This window comes from Rhinatrema bivittatum, chromosome 3, assembly GCF_901001135.1.
Source record: "Rhinatrema bivittatum chromosome 3, aRhiBiv1.1, whole genome shotgun sequence".
In the NCBI taxonomy this organism is placed as follows: Eukaryota; Metazoa; Chordata; class Amphibia; order Gymnophiona; family Rhinatrematidae; genus Rhinatrema; species Rhinatrema bivittatum.
Genome location: NC_042617.1, coordinates 428,374,502 through 428,393,345, shown reverse-complemented (window position 1 = coordinate 428,393,345; position 18,844 = coordinate 428,374,502). Strand labels below are relative to the sequence as shown.

At 42.1% G+C, this 18,844-nt stretch overlaps 1 protein-coding gene across 3 annotated transcripts in view; it reads right to left on the bottom strand.

Annotated features, from left to right (window-relative positions):
* The window catches only part of ERICH1 (glutamate rich 1), a 222,911-nt gene that overhangs the window by 51,037 nt on the left and 153,030 nt on the right, over positions 1-18,844 (bottom strand). For all 3 annotated transcript variants that reach the window (XM_029595766.1, XM_029595767.1, XM_029595765.1), the window contains exon 5: positions 5,582-5,776. In XM_029595766.1, coding sequence (XP_029451626.1) covers positions 5,582-5,776 — 195 coding nt within the window. The remainder of the gene's footprint in view (positions 1-5,581; positions 5,777-18,844) is intronic.

Genomic DNA, 18,844 nt, shown 5'->3' with positions numbered 1-18,844 from the left:
CCTATAGCATCTAACTCCCTATGCTCGCATCCCGGAGGGGAAGAGACATGAGTACGGGAACGCCGGGCCTTTTTTTTAAGGCGGACTCCATAACCACCGACTGGTGGGGAAGCTATCTTCTCTCAAATCTCAGGGCTTGAGATGGGGTGTTCCCACATGCGGAGGAGGAGTTCATTGAAAATATCGTGGATCGGAACCGCCACAGTTTCCTTAGGAGTGTCGATGAACTGAAGAATTTCCAGCGTCTTTTATCGTACGTCCTCCTCTATAAGGAGCTGAAAGGGGATGGATTTGACTTTAACCCTGACAAACCCAGCAAAGGACAGGTCCTTGGGTGGTGAACGACGCTGCTCCTCTGGAGAGGGTTCCGAGAGGGGGTCATCACAGTAATCTGAGGATGAGTCAGTGGAGTCATCACCCCAAGGGTCCTAGGGACCTTCTTCCTCACTTGGGCCAGGATGCCAAGGACAAGAGCCATGAGGGCACAGACGTGGCAAGCCAGAGGGGTCTGGCAACGGATTGGGGAACTGTGAACAAGAGAACATGGTACCGGCCATATCTTCCTCCTCAGAGAACCCGAGAACAGGATCGCTCTGGTGGAGGGCATCGGTGGCCAGTGGGGCATTGAGGGGCCCTTGGGCACTGGCTGCGTTGGTAGGGTGCCAAGAAAGATGTCCAGATGCTCTAGCAGAGGTACTAACAGAGGGTGGAGGCTCAGGCACCAGTATGAGGGCTGGTGGAACTGGCAGCTCAACGCTTTGCAGCGTTTGAGCACCGCCAACTGCACCCATCGGTCCAACTCCTCCAGGAAGTCCTGGGTGGTCAGGACTGATGGAGGGGGATGAGGCATTGCTGGCTCATTCTTGGGTCCCAGAGGAGGCACGACGCCTTGCACCAGTGTTGGTGGGGAACGCCTTGGGCTATCGGGGACACTGGAGGATGGGGCCTCAGATGGCTGGTGCTACTTCGATGGCAACTTGGTGGTCGCTGAAGTCGCCCCGGAACCGTGCCTGGACGGTGATTGGTGCTGGTGCTTACGGGACTGCTTCCAATGCTCGGCCCGGTCTTTCCCAGGCGCCAAGGAAGTTGATGACCCCAAGGTCCGGGAGAGTGTAAAGACCATTGAGGGTCTATCTTCTCCCCGGTCCTTGGAGGTGCTAGCCAGGGGGGGGTGTCACGAGAGGGAGTGGTTCAGACGGCTCCCCGCAATCCTTGGGTGTCAAAGAGACCGACGCAGGCGTAGAGGACTTCAGGGTCCCGAAACGTTTCTCCATTTTGCTGAGGCATGCCCGATGCCCCTTGGGTGTCATCTGGTTGCACTGACATCACCCATGGACGTCGTACAAGGCCCCCCAGACAGAGGATGCAAACCTCGAGCGGATCCGTGATGGACACGGTCTGTGGGCACTGGTGGCACCGATGAAAACAGGTTGACATCATGAAAAATACCCAGCATGTGGTCGATGACTGACTGACACCGTGGGGTGGGGAGTCGGGAATCGACCGCAAGTTGGAAAAACATTTCACCAAAGGCTTACCGTATCGAGGAGGCACCGACCTCGAAGGTGGCCCTGACAAGGATCAGGAAAAACAACGAAAGAATAGCCAAAAAAAATAAATAAATCGAAGAGTTGGAGCTCCACAGATCACGAAGTAAGTGCACCGCGGAAAAGAAGAGACTGAAGGGGGACCTCGCATGGATAGTAACAGGCTGGGCATGCTCAGTCTGCTGGCCAAAGTTTCTAGAAAATTTGACAAACGTTTTCCGTGCTGGGCTCCATTGGATGATGTCACCCACATATGAGGACTACCATCCTGCTTGTCCTAGGAGAAATGGCCCCTCACCGTATTTCTATCATGCTTTTCAGATAGACATGCTCTGTAGGAAGTTTGAGTTCATAACACGAGGCACAGATATATTTAAAAATGAAGAGATTTGTAATTGCATTGTATTCAGTTACAAAAGGATTATTAAAAGTCACAAAAGCTGGGATGCATACTAATGTCTGATTTAATTATAACAGTTGGAAAATACAAAGCTTTAGGAAAACTAAATGGTACGTGCTGGCATAAAACTGGTCAGCAGATTCAGAGATCTGAGATAACTGTAAAAAGAAAAATATTTTCCACATGTTTTTATTATGTTTTTAGACAATCAAACCACCATATTCCACTTTTAAGTGTCACATCATATCCTTATTCTTGCACTGTACATTAAATCACAACTGTGTAACAGCAACAGCAGTTTTAAGAAGAGGTTTAAGTTGGGTTCAGAGTCATTTACTCACAAGTCTATTAAAGGAATTATAGCAGTTAAAAAGCACAACAAATATTTGACTGGGACCAGGAGATGGGTATGTAGTTTTAATGTTTTGAATTTGGGTTCTAAAGATTTTTTGCCCTTTTGAGTGAAGCCAAGTTTGACCTCATAGAAAATGTAAGGATATCCTTGTTTTATTTTCTAAAGAATGCTATGCAATTACTCGATTCTTCTTTCCCATACAACTCATACTACAAAACAAAATATTCAACACAACACACAATAAAGCTCTGGAATTTGTTGCCAGAGGATGTGGTTAGTGCAGTTAGTGTAGCTCGGTTCAAAAAAGGTTTGGATAAGTTCTTGGAGAGGTCCATTAACGGCTATTAATCAAATTTACTTAGGGAATAGCCACTGCTATTAACTGCATCAGTAGCATGGGCTCTTCTTAGTGTTTGGGTAATTGCCAAGTTCTTGTTGCCTGGTTTGGCCTCTGTTGGAAACAGAATGCTGGGCTTGATGGACCCTTGGTCTGACCCAGCATGGCAATTTCTTATGTTCTTATGTACTCTTATGTCCATGCTGCATGAAATCTAAAATAATTTAAATGAAAGATGAGAATGTTGTGTATTTAAAACATGCTTTCATTTTTATATTGATTTTACTGATATTTGTAAATTTCTATCAATTTATTTCAATTTTACTTATTTTTATTTAAAAACTTATAAACTGCTTCTCTGGTCTTAAGATTTCCCAAAGAGGTGTAACAACTGCTAAAATGATAAATTTTCCCAATGGAGAAAGTTGAAAAGTGGAGTGCTCCAGGGATTTGTTCTGGGACCACTGCTTTTTAAAATATTCATAAATGACCTAGAAATGGGAACGAGTGAAGTGACTAAATTTGCAGATGACACAAAATTATTAAAAGTTGTTAAATCACAAGAAGATTGTGAGAAATTGCAAGAGAACCTTGCAAACCTGGGAGAACAGGCATGCAAATATGAAATTAAATTTAATGTGGACAACTGCAAAGTGATGAACTTAGGGAAGAGCAACTCAAATTATAGCTACACAATGCAGGGTTCTACATTAGGAGTCACCATTCAGGAAAAGGATCTAGGTGTCATTGTTAATAATACGTTGAAGTCTTTTGCTCAGTGTGCAGCAGCAGCCAAGAAAGCAAATAGAATGCTAGGAATTATTATAATAGGAATGGAGAACAAAATAAAGATCATAATGTCTCTAACGCTCCATGGTGTGATCTCATCTTGAGTACTGTGCGTGTTCTGGTCACCACATCTCAAAAAAGATGTAAGAATTAGAAAAGATACAAAAAAGAACAACTAAAATGATAAAGGGGATGGACTGATTCCCCTATGAGGGAAGAGGTTACTTCAGCTTGGAGAAGAGATGGCTGAGGGGAGATATGATAGAGATCTATAAAATGATGAATGGAGTGGAAGAGTACATGTTAATCATTTCATTTATTAAAATGTATTTATCGCCTATCATTGATGGCCTAAGCGATGTACAAAATAAAACATTCACAAATAACAAGTAGATATAATACAAAAGATTATAAAAAATATATTTACATCATAAACAAAATCATAATTCACCACATAGATGCTTTTTGCAGGAGGAGCAATATCAATAATTTTATCCAAAAGCCTATTTTAACATGAAGTTTTTCAGGAGTCAAAACTTCTTAATCAGTGGTTTACTCTTTCAAAGAGTACAAAGATTAGGGGACACACAATGAATTTACTAGGCGATACATTTAAAACTAATAAGAAAAAATATTTTTTTACTCAACACATAATTAAGCTCTGGAATTTGTTGCCAGAGAATGTGGTGAAATCTATTAATACAGCTATGTTTAAAAAGATTTGGACCTGGAGGAAAAGTCCATAAACCATTATTAAGGCAGAGTTGCAGAAATACACTTCTTATCCCTGGGATAAAGAGCTTAGAATCTATCTGCCCCTTGGGATCCTACCCAGTACTTGACCTGGACTGGGCATGGCTCGAAACAGGATGCTAGACTTGATGGATCTTTGGTCTGACTTTGGTCTGACCCAGTATGGCAAATCTTATGTACAATAGGCCCACTTTGCTTCAGATCTTTTTTATGACCTCACTAAGGAAAGGACCTGACTCATGAAAAGGGTTTGTCTCTTTTGTGATTTGATGGGGCACACATTCCAGGTTAGAAAGAGGAGGTTACCTAAGCCTAAATAAGTAGAACTCTCAGTCTCAAGGTAAAGATAAAATTTACAAAACAACAACAAACTAGATGGGAGAGGCAAGCCTGATGAAGAGGCTAGAAGATGTTTGAGAGCCTTCAGAGGCTGACACTACAGAAGTTAGAAAATGCTTATAGTGAAACCAATCTGAAAAACCTCTGAGAAAATTTTGTCTATACAGTTTTAAACTGACTTATCATATATACTCATGGATAAGTCGAAACATTTTGGCCAAGAAAATCGATCCTTAAAATTGCAGTCACCTCATTCACAGGTCAATCCACATTAATGCCATTAACTGAAAATGCTGCTTCTGTCTCTGCCACCGCTACTCACTATAAAAAGGGAAGTTGCAGGAGAGGAGAGAGGCACCAAAGTAAAGGAAGGTAGATGCGAGGGGACTGAAGGAGAGAGATTGCTGGAGGAATCAGCTGGCTGGCAGCGGTAGGTGGTATTAGCAATCACCATCGCTTCCAGTGGCATCTTCCTCCCACGCCAGACTGCTTGTTACTGCTGGGTCTGATCTTGCTGCTCCTGCCTCCGCTAATAGCTCGCCGGCTCAACGTCCTGCCACCGCCAACTCCCTCTTTGACCTGCGATCAGGTAAGTCCCCAATCTTACTGCCACTGCCACTGATGCAATAAAAAAAAATGTAGTCTCATCACTGATGTCCCGAGCCAGGGTCTGAATGGCACATTTAGAACCACGTGGTTTAAAGCGCACCACTGGAACCCTGCAGGGGAGGAGGGCGGACATGCCTGAGTGACCACAAGTTCGTCGTCATCCTCATAAGCCCCACTAGATTTTACCCTTGACTTATCCACAGTTCACAGAAATTCCTTAATTTTGGGGCCCAAAAAATACCCTTGACTTGTACACGAGATTGAATTATACACGAGTATATACGATGTGTTTGAGATCTATTTTTAAACCGTTTGTCGGCTGGGAAACAGCCTTTTCTTGGCAAAAGCAGCAAAGATTTGTTGTACTGTTTAGTTAGAGATCTGAGAGTCTAAGATTTTCTTTTCTTTTTTTTTTTTTAAATACATTAACCTGGAAATAAGACTGTACATACCAGGAAGCATAGTGGAATGCTCTTTAAAGTGATCTAGTGCCACCTTCAACCTCTCAATATCTTGCAGAAGTACCAGAGATTTAAGTTTATGTAGAAGAGTCACATCTGAGGAAGGACTTCCATGGTTCTTAAGATGTTGTAAGGTTTCATGTACAGTTCCTGAGCTGATAGCCAAATCTGCACATTTTGATTTGCCTAAAGAAGAGAGTACAGAAAAAAGTCAATACAGTACCTGAATGTAATCCGCTATGACATGCTGAAAAGCAGAATATAAATGAAAATAAATAAAAAGCAAATTTTCCTTTGAAATGTACAATTAGAATATCCTAATCCTCAACTGACTCACTATTTCTCTTGCAGTCCAGTTCACAATCATTGTTTTTATACTCAAAATCCTCTGTGAATGTTACAATTGACTAATCTGTGTAGCTCCACTGGGGATGCTCATTGAATGGACACTATCTGTTCACCTGCAACAGCCAGGCTGACATCAAGAACAGATGTCCAAGTAGCAAAAATACTCTCCCCTGATAGTAGAATAGGCATTCTATGTGGAAAGTTTTTTTTTTGCATACCAAAAGACTTCTTAATGTCTAGAGAAAATACTATATTTCAGGCTACAGAGTCTGTTTGATTTCATAATAGGGATGAGAACCACTCAGGCTTAACTCCCAAATTATATCTTTGGGGGATCAAGAACAGAAGATGGAGGGAGGCAACAGTAGAAAGCTTTTTGAAAGCTGGAAAATATAGTTACGCTATTGGAATGCTTATTCTATTTTCTTTATGTCTCCTTTTTCCTTTTAGTCTTTCACTGCTATACTGTATTTTCAATCCTTTTCTTCTCTGTTTTAACTTAACACTATTTTTCTCTATTTGTACCACATTTTTTAATCTTTTCATAGACGTCTTTGTTTCTTCAAGCTTATTTCTTTCTCCCAAGATCTCATTCCCAACTCTTCCAACGTTTTTCATCCCAAAACCTTTTTCCTTTTCCTCAGCTTGTCTTTTTAGCCTGCCAGGTTCTTTTTCTCTTGTAAGTTTTTCTCCTTTTCCATCTCCTCTCTCCAACCCAGTCTCTCTTTCTCCCTCTCTCTGCAACTGCTTTTCTTGCACAAGCATACTGTATGTGCCTTTTCATTAGCTTTGGCTTGTACTGCCTTCTCTCTCTCAAAACTTCCTTCTCTTCCATACTCCTCAAACCCAGCCTCTCATAATCCTTTCCAAGGTATTTATCTATCTCTCACCCTATCCATTCTATAACATCTTTCCCTACATGCATTTCTCCAAGGTTCCCCTTCTCATAGCCCACACAGACTGTCTCTCGTCATCACCAAGCTCAATCTTTTTTTTTTAATCTCTACCTCAGTCACTATCTCTAATTCTTCTCCCAATGTAGTTTGTCTCTTATCCTTTCTCCTTCAACTCCCAATCACCCAATTACTTCCTTTATTCCTCCATCCACCATCTGTTTCCTCTCACTTTCTTCCTCTGGCCCCTTTCTCCTACCTTTCTGCCCTATGTAGTCCAAGTTCCTCCCCTGATTCTTCATCCTCAACACTGCCTGTCTGTCTGTCTGTTTCCTTCCTCTGCATTCCCTCTCTTTCACTGAACATAAGAAATTGCCATGCTGGGTCAGACCAAGGGTCCATCAAGCCCAGCATCCTGTTTCCAACAGAGGCCAAACCAGGCCACAAGAACATGGCAAATACCCAAACACCAAGATCACCCCATGCTACGAATAGATAATAGCCATTGCTATTAATTGTAAGTAAACTTGATTAATAGCAGTTAATGGTCTTCTCCAAGAACTTATCCAAACCTTTTTTGAACCCAGCTACACTAACTGCACTAACCACAACCTCTGGCAACAAATTCCAGAGTTTAATTGTGCACTGAGTGAAAAATAATTTTCTCTGATTAGTCTTAAATGTGCTACTTGCTAACTTCATGGAATGCCCTCTAGTCCTTCTATTATCCGAAAGTGTAAATAACCGACTCACATCTACTCGTTCAAGACCTCTCATGATCTTAAAGACCTCTATAATATCCCCCTCAGCTGTCTCTTCTCCAAGCTGAACAGCCCTAACCCCTTCAGCCTTTCCTCACAGGGGAGCTGTTCCATCCCCTTTATCATTTTGGTTGCCCTTCTCTGTACCTTCTCCATCGCAACTATATCTTTTTGGAGATGCGGCGACCAGAATTGTACACGGTATTCAAGGTGCGGTCTCACCATTGAGCGAGATAGAGGCATTATGACATTTTCAGTTTTATTAACCATTCCCTTCCTAATAATTCCTAACATTCTGTTTGCTTTTTTGACTGCTGCAGCACACTGAGCCGACAATTTTAAAGTATTATCCACTATGATGCCTAGATCTTTTTCCTGGGTGATAGTTCCTAATATGGAACCTAACATCGTGTAACTACAGCAAGGGTTGTTTTTTCCTATATGCAACACCTTGCACTTGTAAACATTAAATTTCATCTGCCATTTGGATGCCCAATCTTCCAGTCTTGCAAGGTCCTCCTGTAATGTATCACAATCCGCTTGTGATTTAACTACTCTGAATAATTTTGTATCATCTGAAAATTTGATAACCTCACTCGTCTTATTCCTTTCCAGATCATTTATATATATATATATATATATATATATATATTGAAAAGCATGGGTCCAAGTACAGATCCCTGAGGCACTCTACTGTTTACCCTTTTCCACTGAGAAAATTGACCATTTAATCCTGCTCTCTGTTTCCTGTCTTTTAATCAGTTTGTTATCCACGAAAGGACATCGCCTCCTATCCCATTACTTTTTAGTTTTCTTAGAAGCCTCTCATGAGGGACTTTGTCAAACGCCTTCTGAAAATCCAAATACACTACATCTACCGGTTCACCTTTATCCACATGTTTATTAACCCCTTCAAAAAAAATGAAGCAGATTTGTTAGGCAAGACTTCCCTTGGGTAAATCCATGTTGACTGTGTTCCATTAAACCATGTCTTTCTATATGCTCTACGATTTTGATCTTGAGAATAGTTTCCACTATTTTTCCTGGCACAGAAGTCAGGCTCACTGGTCTATAGTTATCCGGATCGCCCCTGGTGCCTTTTTTAAATATTGGGGTTACATTGGCCAGTCTTCAGATACAATGGATGATTTTAATGATAGGTCTATAGTTACCTGGATAGCCCCTGGAGCCTTTTTTAAATATTGGGGTTACATTGTCCACCATCCAGTCTTCAGGTATAATGGATGATTTTAATGATAGGTTACAAATTTTAACTAATGGATCAGAAATTTCATTTTTTAGTTCCTTCAGTACCCTAGGATGCATACCATCCAGTCCAGGTGATTTGCTAGTCTTTAGTTTGTCAACCTGGCCTACTACATCTTCCCGTTTAACAGTGATTTGGTTCAGTTAGTCTTACTCATCACCCTTGAAAACTATCTCCGGAACATCATCCTCATTAGTAAACATGGAAGCAAAGAATTCATTTAGTCTTTCTGCAATGGCCTTATCTTCGCTAAGAGCCCCTTTAACCCCTCCGTCATCTAATGGTCCAACCGACTCCCTCACAGGCTTCTTGCTTCGGATATAGTTTAAAAAGTTTTTATTTTGAGTTTTGCCTCTATGGCCAACTTCATTTCAAATTGTCTCTTCACCTGTCTTATCAATGTTTTACACTCAACTTGACAATGCTTATGTTTTATTCTATTTTCTTCAGATGGATCCTTCTTCCAGTTTTTGAAGGATGATTTTTTAGCTAAAACAGCCTCTTTCACCTCACCTTTTAACCATGACGGTAATCATTTTGCCTTCCTTCCACCTTTCTTATTACGTGGAATATATCTGGACTATGCCTCTAGGATTGTATTTTTAAACCATGTCCATGCATGTTGAACACTTAACCTTTGCAGCTGCACCTTTAAGTTTTTTTCTAACTACTTTCCTCATTTTATCAAAGTTTCCCTTTTGAAAGTTTAGTGTTAGAGCCGTAGATTTACTTATTTCCTTTCTCGGCTACGTGCTACCTTCAGCATCTGTTGTGTTCCTGTGGTGCTGGCTCATTTGAATTGACATTGAGAGAACAGATACTGACAGTGTAATACAGATGCTATTTAAACAAGCTATACAGCTGAGAAGTGTGTCTAGCATGAAACCATGCTCTCCAGATTGGGGAGGTGAGGAAGAGTCCAGAAGGATTTCTTTGGATGGCTTGGGAAGGGGAGTGGCAGCATTGATGCTCGCACTGGTCCTAGACCCTGAGAGCCTTTATTCTAGCCTGTATTTATAAACCACTTTCCCTCTTACCAACATTTACATCACCACTTTTTAACAATCTGGTTCAACTAATCTATGAGACCATCTCCTTGGACATGCACTGACAGAATAAATAAACCAATCTACCATGAACACTGTACCTGATTATTACACTCTTGGGCCTTAATTCTGTACAAAATGTATATTGTAAACCAAGATCCAACTGCAATTGTGACTAATTTTGCTGAAATCTGCCTTGTGACCATTAATCGTTCAAAGGCAGAAATCAAATATCTATAAATAAATAAATATAGCCAATTTAAATGCATCAAGAACTATTTAATCAAATATTATTCTACTTTTATAAGCACTATAGTTTTCACAAAGGTCCTAAAGAAACACACTCTTACCCTTTCACAAATATATATACACTAGCTAAAAGTGCCTGGCATTGCTTGGGTAGTCTGGCCTTAATGTGTCTCTGTGCATGCTTCTGTCAGTCTATATAGGTGCCTGTGCCTGCGTGTTGTGTGTGTATATATATGTGCATGTGCGAACAAGTGTAGGTGTGTGTGTGTGTGTGGGAACCTGTGCACACTTTTGCAAGCTTGTGCACACTTGAGTGAGTTGTGAGCGCTTGCATGAGCTTCTGCGCAAGCTTGTGTGTGCCAAAAGTTTCTTTTTTCTGTTTGCGGGAACATGAGATAGGGTTTAACAAACAGAGCATATTAGCAAACATTACCCAGCATTGCTCTAGTTGGCTGGACAATAGCCTCTGTGTGTGTGTGTATATAAGTACACGTGCCTGTGAGTATGTATATTTTGGAGGTGCCTGTGTGTGATTGTGTATCTGCCTGCGTGTGCATGCCTGTGTGTGTTTGCAACAGTGCTTTGTAGACAGAATATATTGTCTTTGCACATGGCACCTTCTATACCAGGCACTACCTGATGATTTCAGACAGACAAGACCGACCAACCAACATGACCATACTAAATAATATAATATTCTTTGCAAATATCACAGATGAAACATTTTTGCATACAAAAGTGAAAAAAATGGTTTTGAACAGTATTCATGGCATGTGACACAAAATTCATGGTGCTGCATATGGACCCAAAACTCATACTTAATTTTTTAAGATTTTACTACTGTAGCAACAACTTTTGTGCCAAAAATACAAATGAATATTTACATCTACAGAATGTGAAGAGTGTGCATATTTTATTTTAATGTGTCTCAATCAGTTTAGATAGCTTCAAAATTAGTTCCTTTAATTACTCAAAATGAGATCATTAAGTAATGCAGGATAAATTCATAATTAAAGATTGACTGAGTTCCTTACATTCATTATGCGTTTGATGAATTTCCTGATATTGAAATGCTCTGCCCATGCAACACAAGTTGACCCAGTGCTGAATAAACAGCTAACCATATTTTCACAGGCTGCCTTAAATCAACAAATCTCAAAAGTTTGTATAGCCTTGATGGAATATACTACCAGACATCTAACGGGTTGTGGCAAGCCAAAAAACAGAAGTGGCAAACAGAGAACGCTAGACAAACTCTACGTTCACACCATAGCAAAAATCCCCCAAAAAAACAAAAAACCAAGTCACACAAGAGCTTCTTCCTGACAACAGAAGTAATTAACAACTCACTAATGGCTATCATCTCTGAGGAGAGGTGGCAAGTGAAACTTGCAGATTTTGGCATTGGGTTTCACATGAGTATCAGAGGAATTAAGCAGGCAGTGAACGAATGGACCACCTAGAAGGTGAAGATCCGATATCATAAAATGAGACCAGCGACTTTGGTAAAAGAAGATCATACAGTATCTTTGGTATGCTCATTGCTTGAGGACAGCTCCTGCACAGTGCAGGATCTTGCTAAGGCCAACTCATGAGCACTGAAATGTGACTGCAAGAAATATTTATTTATTTAACATTTTTCTATACCGAACTTCATGACAAGCTTCATATCAGGCCGGTTTACATCGAACTTAGGGGTTAACTGAAGAAAACCATATACAAATAACAGGGAGAAAGAACTTGGGGGCTAGAGTAGCCAGGAAATAAAGGACAGAAAAACTGGAGCATGAGAACTTATGAATATATAGTGGCTGGGTCGGTCATTTAGTCTATTGGGCTAAATGAAAGAACTGTTGTAATGTTTGGCTTATGGGAAGGCTTGGATGAAAAACCAAGTCTTGAGTTTTTTTCGGAAGGTAATCAGGCAGGGTTCCAGTCTTAGATCAGTCGGCAGGTTGTTCCAGATGATGGGGCCAGCTGTGGAGAATGCCCGTTCTTTTGTGGAGGTTAGACGAGAGGATTTAGTTGGGGGAACTTGAAGGGTTCCTTTGTGTGCCGCTCTGATGGGTCTTGCAGATGTGTATAGTTTGAGTGGGAACTGAAGGTCTAAAGGTAGTTGGTTGTGTATGGATTTGTGGATAATGGTGAGTGCTTTGTGCAAAATTCTGTATTTAATAGGTAGCCTGTGTAGGTTTCTAAGTATAGGAGTGATATGAGTTCTCCAGTTGGTGTTGGTTAATATCCTGGCTGCTGAGTTCTGGAGCATCTGTAGTGGTCTAGTGGATGGGCACAGCACAACACAAACGCACAATAAAGCTCTGGAATTTGTTGCCAGAGGATGTGGTTAGTGCAGTTAGTGTAGCTGGGTTCAAAAAAGGTTTGGATAAGTTCTTGGAGGAGAAGTCCATTAATGGCTATTAATCAATTTTACTTAGGGAATAGCCACTGCTATTAATTGCATCAGTACATCAACCAACCTCTTCCCTCCAATAATGAATCATACACCTACACCAATGCAAGGGACAACTAGTGCTCTGGTGTTGCTTATGTACGGTGGCTATGTTAAAGGACTACCCATTTGGTGGGTGCCCTTATCTTTCGCCCCGTCTATTATTCTTTATTATCTCAATTTTTTGTAAATCCCTTTTTTTTGTTTTTAGTTTTTAGAACGTCAGTGATTGTCATAAAAAAACCCCTAATTGCCCGTTTTTTCGAGGCGACCCGCTATTTGGTGTATATATACTTATCCAGGCAGCCGTCTCAAATTCTTCTCACGGGTACGCGTCTGCTAGCCCGACATGGGCCATGTTTCGGCACTTCCGTGCCTGCTTCAGGGGCTACGGGTGGGGTAATGCTGTGTCCGAACAGGTACACAGTAGCTGTTTGAATTTCCAACTATAAAAATTAGCACAAATAACTCTCATTCTGTATGTTTATCATGCAAAATCAATTCCAAAATACCATTTGCACTCTATTAAAACACTTACTTATGTGATGACCATACTTCTGCGTGGACGGCGCCAACTCCTCCGTGTCTGAGGCAAGCGCACCTCAGACACGGAGGAGTTGGCGCCGTCCACGCAGAAGTATGGTCATCACATAAGTAAGTGTTTTAATAGAGTGCAAATGGTATTTTGGAATTGATTTTGCATGATAAACATACAGAATGAGAGTTATTTGTGCTAATTTTTATAGTTGGAAATTCAAACAGCTACTGTGTACCTGTTCGGACACAGCATTACCCCACCCGTAGCCCCTGAAGCAGGCACGGAAGTGCCGAAACATGGCCCATGTCGGGCTAGCAGACGCGTACCCGTGAGAAGAATTTGAGACGGCTGCCTGGATAAGTATATATACACCAAATAGCGGGTCGCCTCGAAAAAACGGGCAATTAGGGGTTTTTTTATGACAATCACTGACGTTCTAAAAAACTAAAAACAAAAAAAAGGGATTTACAAAAAAATTGAGATAATAAAGAATAATAGACGGGGCGAAAGATAAGGGCACCCACCAAATGGGTAGTCCTTTAACATAGCCACCGTACATAAGCAACACCAGAGCACTAGTTGTCCCTTGCATTGGTGTAGGTGTATGATTCATTAATTGCATCAGTAGCATGGGATCTTCTTAGTGTTTGGGTAATTGCCAGGTTCTTGTGGCCTGGTTTTGGCCTCTGTTGGAAACAGGAATCTGGGCTTGATGGACTCTTGGTCTGACCCAGCATGGCAATTTCTTATGTTCTTATGTTCTTAAACTTAAGGACTTAATTTTCCTTCTTGCCTAATTTCAGATGCTACTGATGCTAGGAGAACAACTGTGCATATAAGGAAAGGGATATTGATGCTCATGCATGTTTTATTAAAACTGACAATATATAATGTGATTTTGAGCTAGGACGTTTGTCTAAAATGTCACATAAAAGATTTACATAACTTTTGAGAGAATTGAAGGGGCTCTGTACCATTTTTTTTTAAACAAAGGATATGATTATATTTATTCACTATGCTCAACAAATAACTTTTGGACTTAGAAAAATGTATGGCTCCAAGCAGCAGAGGCAAACATGACCTAAGGCTCTGCTGTCCTCTTCCTAACTTCACCACCCCCAATCGGTGGTAGGATAGGAGCGAAGATTGGCACAACCTGAGGACAAGTATGCTTAGGCTGCTGCTGCCGCTTCTGCTTGGTCTCTGATTTCCTCCGGCAAAAGGAAAATTCCATGGCAAGTGTCAGATTTTGCAGTCTTTAACACAGCCCTGGAATTGTGGGAGATGAGGGGATCTTGCAATGACTTTTATTCTAAATCAAAGATCAGCAAGAACTGTAGTATATTGTCATACTCTGAAAAGGACTATAGTAATAAAGCTTAAATATTAAAGTACTTGATACCTTGATTAAAAAATGTGTGTGCGTGGTTCTTGGTGCACGCACATGGACCTGGCTATTTTCTAACATGCACACGCATGTTATAAAATGCTGATTCTGCACACATGTGCGCCAGATTTTCCTGTCTGGGTGTGGGTGGGTGGCCTGCTCCATGTGTGTGTTTGTGGAGGGGATTTTAGAAAAATATGCACGGCGACACAACCGGGCCTCCCCCAGTTCCCTCCCAGTCTGTTCCAATTAAGAAGCAGACTGGGAAGGAACTTTCCTATCCGTACCCCCTTCCTACCTCTTCTCCAACCCCTAGACCTACCCTAATTAACCTTTTCTATTTTTTTTTTTTTATTATTTTTGAATTTACCTACTCCTTTCAGCAGTAGTAAGCTCCGCGCTTTCCCGGCCTGCCCCTTTTGTAGGGCCCGGCACTTCTGCGCGTAATGGGGGTTATGCGCATGGCCAGGCCCGTTCTAAATGTGCTTGGTACGCACAAGACCCACCACGTGCGTAACCCCCTTTTAAAAATTGGGCTGTAAATGAAAATGCATTAAAGCTGAAACTGAATAATTCTATGACAAACTAGAAAAAGTCATAAAAAAAGAAAAGAACATATGGACAAACACTCACAAATGATTTTTAATGCCAAATGCATACAGATACTCTGCGACCATTCAGAGTACAAAAAGGAAGTAACAATGGAGAAAGGTTAATAGAGTTCTGTCAAACACCAGCTTTTTATAGATAACACATGGTTAAAAACTGGCTAAGCATATACGGACATCACTCGACACTGCAAATAAAAATCAAATTGATTATATATAATTGTTAGTACCGTATTTTTTGGACTATAAGGCGCACCGGATTATAAGGCGCATTATCAAAAAGCGCCTGCTAATGCGTCCTGGTTCATATATAAGCCGCACCGGATTATAAGGCGCAGCAGTGGCGTAGCGAGGGGTGGGCGGCCGCCAAGAAAAAAAATCGCGTTTAAACGCGCTGATGCTCCTCCTCCTTCCTGTCTGTGCGTCCCTGGAAGTAAACGATGCCGGAGCCGCGAGGGCAGGAAGGAGGGGAAGCATCAGCGCGTGCAGACGTGGAGCAGCACTTGCGTTTACGGACCGCTGCAAATCTCAAGTCGCAGCGGCCCGAGAAGAAGAAGAGGCCCGGTAGCAGGGCCACTGCAGAGCCCATCCTGCGACGACCCGCAAAGAGGAGGCCTAGAGGTGAGTGAGAGCCTGTGCTTGAGCAAGACAGCATGTGGGAGTGAGAAACTGAGTGTATGAATGATTGTATGAGACACAGCATGTGACAGTGAGAGCCTGTGTGTGTGTGAGAGAGAGAAATGCATGTGAGAATGAGAACCTGTGTGTTTGAGGGAAGAAGATGGAGAGAAAAGAAACAGAAAAAAAGACAATATAAAAGGAGTGGCAGCAGAAAAATTCATATATAAGCCGCACCGGATTATAAGGCGCACTTCAGATTTCTGAGAAAATCGTAGGTTTTTATGTGCACCTTATAGTCCGAAAAATACGGTAACAGATTTAAAATCAATATAAGGAATGTGACAATCAGAAGTGCAGACTGTGGATCCAATCATAACCTATCTATATTAAAACAAATTTTAAAGAAAAAGTGCCTTGATCTGACTAGGCAATGGCTGCTCAGCATCAAAGTATGCAGCCATGAATACCTCCTTAATCTAACGAGCTATAAGTAGTCCATGATGCCGGCGCGTTCTGTTTACTCCCACCATGGCAAACAAGCAGGTGATACATCTTCCTGAGAGGTTTAGAAACCTTCAAATATCTCAAGATATGCCTCTTGACATCCAAAAGGCGTAACAGGCGATATTCCTCCACATCTCTTTCCCTGTCCAGAGACGGCAGGAAAACCTACTGATTCAGGTAAAAATCCGAGACCACTTTTGGCAAAAACAAAAGAACAGTGCGCAGATGAATTGCCCCAGAGTCCCTTGTAGAAAAGGCTCCCAACAAGACAAGGCCTATAGTTTTGAAACCCTACATGTCGAACAAACTGCCACAAGAAACACCGTTTTCAAGGTCAGTAATCTCAAGGTAAAACTACCCATTGGTCAAAAAATTGAACGTGGTAAAAAATCCAAAACTATATTAAGACTCCACAAAGGCACTGAAAGCCACAAGGGAGGACGAAGATGCTTCACTCCTTTTAAGAACAGGCCACATCTGGATGAGCCAAGGGTCCATCATGCGCCTGACCTCGAAAACAGGCAAGAGCCTCCACCTGTACCTTTAATGAATTAAGGGCCAACCCTTTACTCAATCCATCCTGTAAAAATTCCAAAATGAGTGATCTTAACCGAACGAGGAGGAACCCATCGATCTTCACACCAAGTCTCAAACAAACACTCGCCAAACCTGCACATAGGCAAAAGAAATAGAGAACTTTCTCGTTCGTAGCAAGGTGGCAATTACTATGGGCTGGTTCCACACAGTTTACTTATAGGCAAAACAAAAATAAAGCAAAAGGCTGCTTACCTCTGTAGTTCACAAAACAGTCAAATATATGATGTTCTGGCATAGGCTGGCTTCCTGCCTTCTCCCTGGAGCCTCCTACTCCCTTCTGGGCCCTGCCTTCAAGACTGCAGGAATCCTCCCTAGGCCCAGAATCCCTTGCTGGTTTGGGTCACAAGGAGGACCAGGCCTGATACAGTAGCTGTGGCCCATCCTTTAAGATGTTCTGAGGGAGTTTCTTATATCCTCCTTCACAATGTGCAACCTGTATGGTCTACGCCAAGAAAACTATAATGATCCTGGCTGTTGTGTGGCCCTCCTGGCGTGCAGGGCCTCTCAGTGGACTGCAGTCTGAGCTGTGCTGGCTTGCCTCAAAGATACGTGAGTCAGCATTGCCATGCCTTAAACGCCTGCCTTATTCACAGCTCCCAGCCCTCAGGGGCCGATGCAATAAACTCACGTAGAAAGCGGGCGCTGGACAGTCAGCGTCCGCTCTCTTAATGTGCCCCAGGCACCCCCAAGGTGGGTGCCATGCAATATTTAAATGAGAGGGTCAAGTTAGCAAGGAGATGCTAGGGTCGTTGCTAATGCAAACCCAATCAGTTTTCGGGACTGCCATACGCCGGTAAGGAAAACAGACGCCGATAAACGTAGATTGGTTTTTAGCGGCAAACGGTAGTCACGAAAACCGTCGGGTTTATTGGCGTCTGTTTTCCTGGCTGTCCACCGGTTAAGATAAACCGACGCCGTTAAACTTGGCATCTGTTTTCGTGATGGGTCCAACTGTCAATTTGGGTTTTTTTGTTTTATTTCTTTTATTTTTCATCGTTTTTTGATGCGCACAGCTATTAATGCCTGCTCCTGGCAGGCGTTAATAGATGACAGTTAAATGTCCGAGACGCACATTTTTTTTTTTTTGCATCGGGAGTGAATGCCTAATAGCCTCACTCACATGCATTTACATGTGATGAGCGCTATTAGATTCACTCTGCGTTGGATTGATTAGTGCCTATTCTACCCGTGTCCAACTGCAGGTTAACAGTGCGCTTGGCTCAGTGCACCGTATTAAATCGGCTCCTCATCTTGGAGTCTCCTTGCTCCTTGTGCTAGTCCTCCCGGTTTTCTATCTTGGATTTAGTCCTCTCTGATAGGAGGCCTTCTTGTTCTGTGTATTCCTGTTCCTACTTCCTATCTTGCTTGTTTCTGTTTTTCTTAGCCCTTGTATAGGTTTCTAGTTTTGCTATTGTGTGGCCTATCTAGCAGCCTTCTTGGTCCTTGTTTGCGTCTTGGGTCCTGCTTGCTTGGCTTTAGCATTGGCCTTCTAATATCCTATTAGTCTTGTCCCTGCCTTACCTTTGTACTCTGTTTCAGCTTTGTTCTGTCTTTTGGCACACTCCCTCTTCCTTGGTTTCTGTGGACACCTTCTAGTATTCTGCAGCCTGCTCTGCCTCACTGGGTGCCTTTCTGTGCTCTGTATCCCATGTGTACCTCCAGCTAAGTCCTGCCAACTAACAGAATCCATGGGCTCAACCCAAGGGGAGTTGGCCGGTCAGGCAGAAGAGCCTACATTGCCCTGTTCAAGAGTCTTGTGCTGCTCCTGCCCTGGGGGTAACCTATAACCTACCCTGTTTTTGAGTCCTATGCTGCTCCTATCTAGGGGTTTCCTATAAGTGGCTCTGTTCTTGAGTCCTGTAGTGCCCCTGTCCAGCTTGCGTGGCCATGACAAAAATTAAAATTATGATAATAAGCAAAAAGAATACTAATACCTTAGAAATATTTACTCATGGAATAAAACAGGAACAAGTTATAGGATAAAAA